Source organism: Pteropus vampyrus, unplaced genomic scaffold, assembly GCF_000151845.1.
Source record: "Pteropus vampyrus isolate Shadow unplaced genomic scaffold, Pvam_2.0 Scaffold280, whole genome shotgun sequence".
NCBI classification, from domain to species: Eukaryota; Metazoa; Chordata; class Mammalia; order Chiroptera; family Pteropodidae; genus Pteropus; species Pteropus vampyrus.
In genome coordinates, this window is record NW_011889061.1 from 591,731 (window position 1) to 593,789 (window position 2,059).

The 2,059-nt window shown below is 39.9% G+C and overlaps 1 protein-coding gene across 1 annotated transcript in view; it reads right to left on the reverse strand.

Moving 5' to 3' along the window:
* Positions 1-2,059, reverse strand: part of CPNE3 (copine 3) — a gene marked incomplete at its 5' end in the record, with an annotated part of 25,071 nt that overhangs the window by 21,111 nt on the left and 1,901 nt on the right. Inside the window, 1 exon segment of the mRNA XM_011375917.2 lies at positions 1,800-1,807. Within this exon segment, the coding sequence (XP_011374219.2) occupies positions 1,800-1,807 (8 nt within the window).

A 2,059-nucleotide genomic window follows, 5' to 3' on the forward strand; every position in this document is an offset into this window, starting at 1 on the left:
AAAAAAAAAAAAAGAAAAAAGAGAAGTAATTACATTAATCTTTAGAGACCAAGGTTTTCAGCATAATAGAAAAGAGGTGTAAATACAGAACTCAGGAAGTAAAGCCAGGTGATTCTGTTATCTGCACTGGAAATAGTTGTGTAAATTTATAATTTAGTTTTGCTTTAAAAAAAAAAAAAAAAAGGCTTCCCGTATCCAGGTGCTGACAAGCCCCAGAGACAGCAGACAGCGACAGCCAGCACACCCGCAGCCGGGCAACGGCGGCAGCCTCGGCGCCAGCTCCCGCCATGTGTCGGGAGGCTCCACTGCATCTGCCAGTCAGGGCCGGAAATGAGCCTGGAACAGCTGTCATGCCACAGAGCCAGGACACTACCCAGAGATCCCTGAGTTGTGCCAGATGGTCTCAGGGACAAACTTAAAGAGCTTCCCACAGGGACTCTCTGAGAGTCAATAATAGTTCATCTTATTGATTAACTCACTGGTCACATTCAGAGAATAGTAGGGAACTAATTTGTTATTCTGAAAAATAATAAGTATAGGGAAAAAATCAAATATTTGAACTTGCTTTTTCTGTACAAACTATCAGAATAAATACTAAATGTGGAGAATATTCTCACTAATAAATGCAGAAGCAATGGATGCCTGAGAATATCACTCTTTTACAGACCCTTAGTAAAATGATATATCTAGGTAGTCATCATCAGTGGTGACTAACATGCCAAAAAGACACGACCCAACAATGTGAGCCTCCTGATGGAATCATGGGCCACCACCTCTGAAATTGTCTTACCAACAATTCAAAATACCATCGGATCGTACCTCTAGATTCAATTACCTGCTCACAGAAATGAGGACGTAAAGGTGGAGAGAGAGAGCAAGTTAAATAACATCACAGAGATTTACTCGGCCACGCAGACTATGGAAACTTCTACAGGAGAAAGTCATCAGTTTCTTTACTGAGTAAAGTCCACGAAGGATGGATGGATGGATGGATGGATGGATGGATGGATGGATGGATGGATGGATGGGAGGGAGGGAGGGAGGGAGGGAGAGTGGATAGAAGTAAAAGGAAGGAGAGACTTTATAGATTAAAGAAGCTTTAAGAGACATACTACCCAATTAGATTTGTTAGAGTGTTTAGAGAGACACCAGTTACAGATGACATGGTGTGACATCCGGGGGGGAGGGCAGGAGATAGGGGGAGACGAAACAGAATCGGCCGTGAGTGGTAGTGGATGAAGATGGGTGATGGAGACGTGGCATTTCTTTTTTAAATACTATTCTATTTTTGTATGTTTAAATTTTTCTGGGGGCGGGGGAGCCTTAGTTACTAGTCTAAGATGTTTGCAAACTGAATTATAATGTAAATTTAAATGATGAAGAATACCGATTGAATTATGAGTACTAAAATTACTCAGAATTATTCCAACCCATGCTATATACTACATTGTTGTGTTATTATATACTAGTGCTCACCCTTCATGAAAAATACTGAGTTTTGAATGCAAAGAGGAAATTCTGTAATTCACAAAGCATGAAATTTCTGCTTTTTCCCCTAAGATGATCCAAGTACACTCTCTCAGATGTCTTTATGATAACATGAATGCTTGTAATAACTCCTCTTTTAAGCCAGAGAAACGATTACATCTAGAGGAAAAAGGTAAAGGGAAATGGGTTCTGCTTACACACACACACGCGCGCGCGCGCGCGCGCGTGAGAGCAGAATTTGGAAACAGCTAATGCTCTAAGTGATGCTCAGATGACGGAGCTCATGTCATGACATTATTATTTTCTCAAACAGGATATCCTCGTTGAAATCTGCATCACCTACCCACCTTATTATCCAGTTTCCTGGCTTCCATTTCAAACAAGACGACTCTGTTATCCTTTATCTCTTCAGCCGAAATCTACAAGTAGTAAGGTAAGTAGAAGAAAGTGTTTTAGGGATTCAAAATAAATCTAATAGCATGTAAAGTCTATACTAATATAAAAGAATTCTAAAATGTTTCATAACTAAACTGTACAGTTAGATTTATCATTGTATCTTTTATACGTGTGA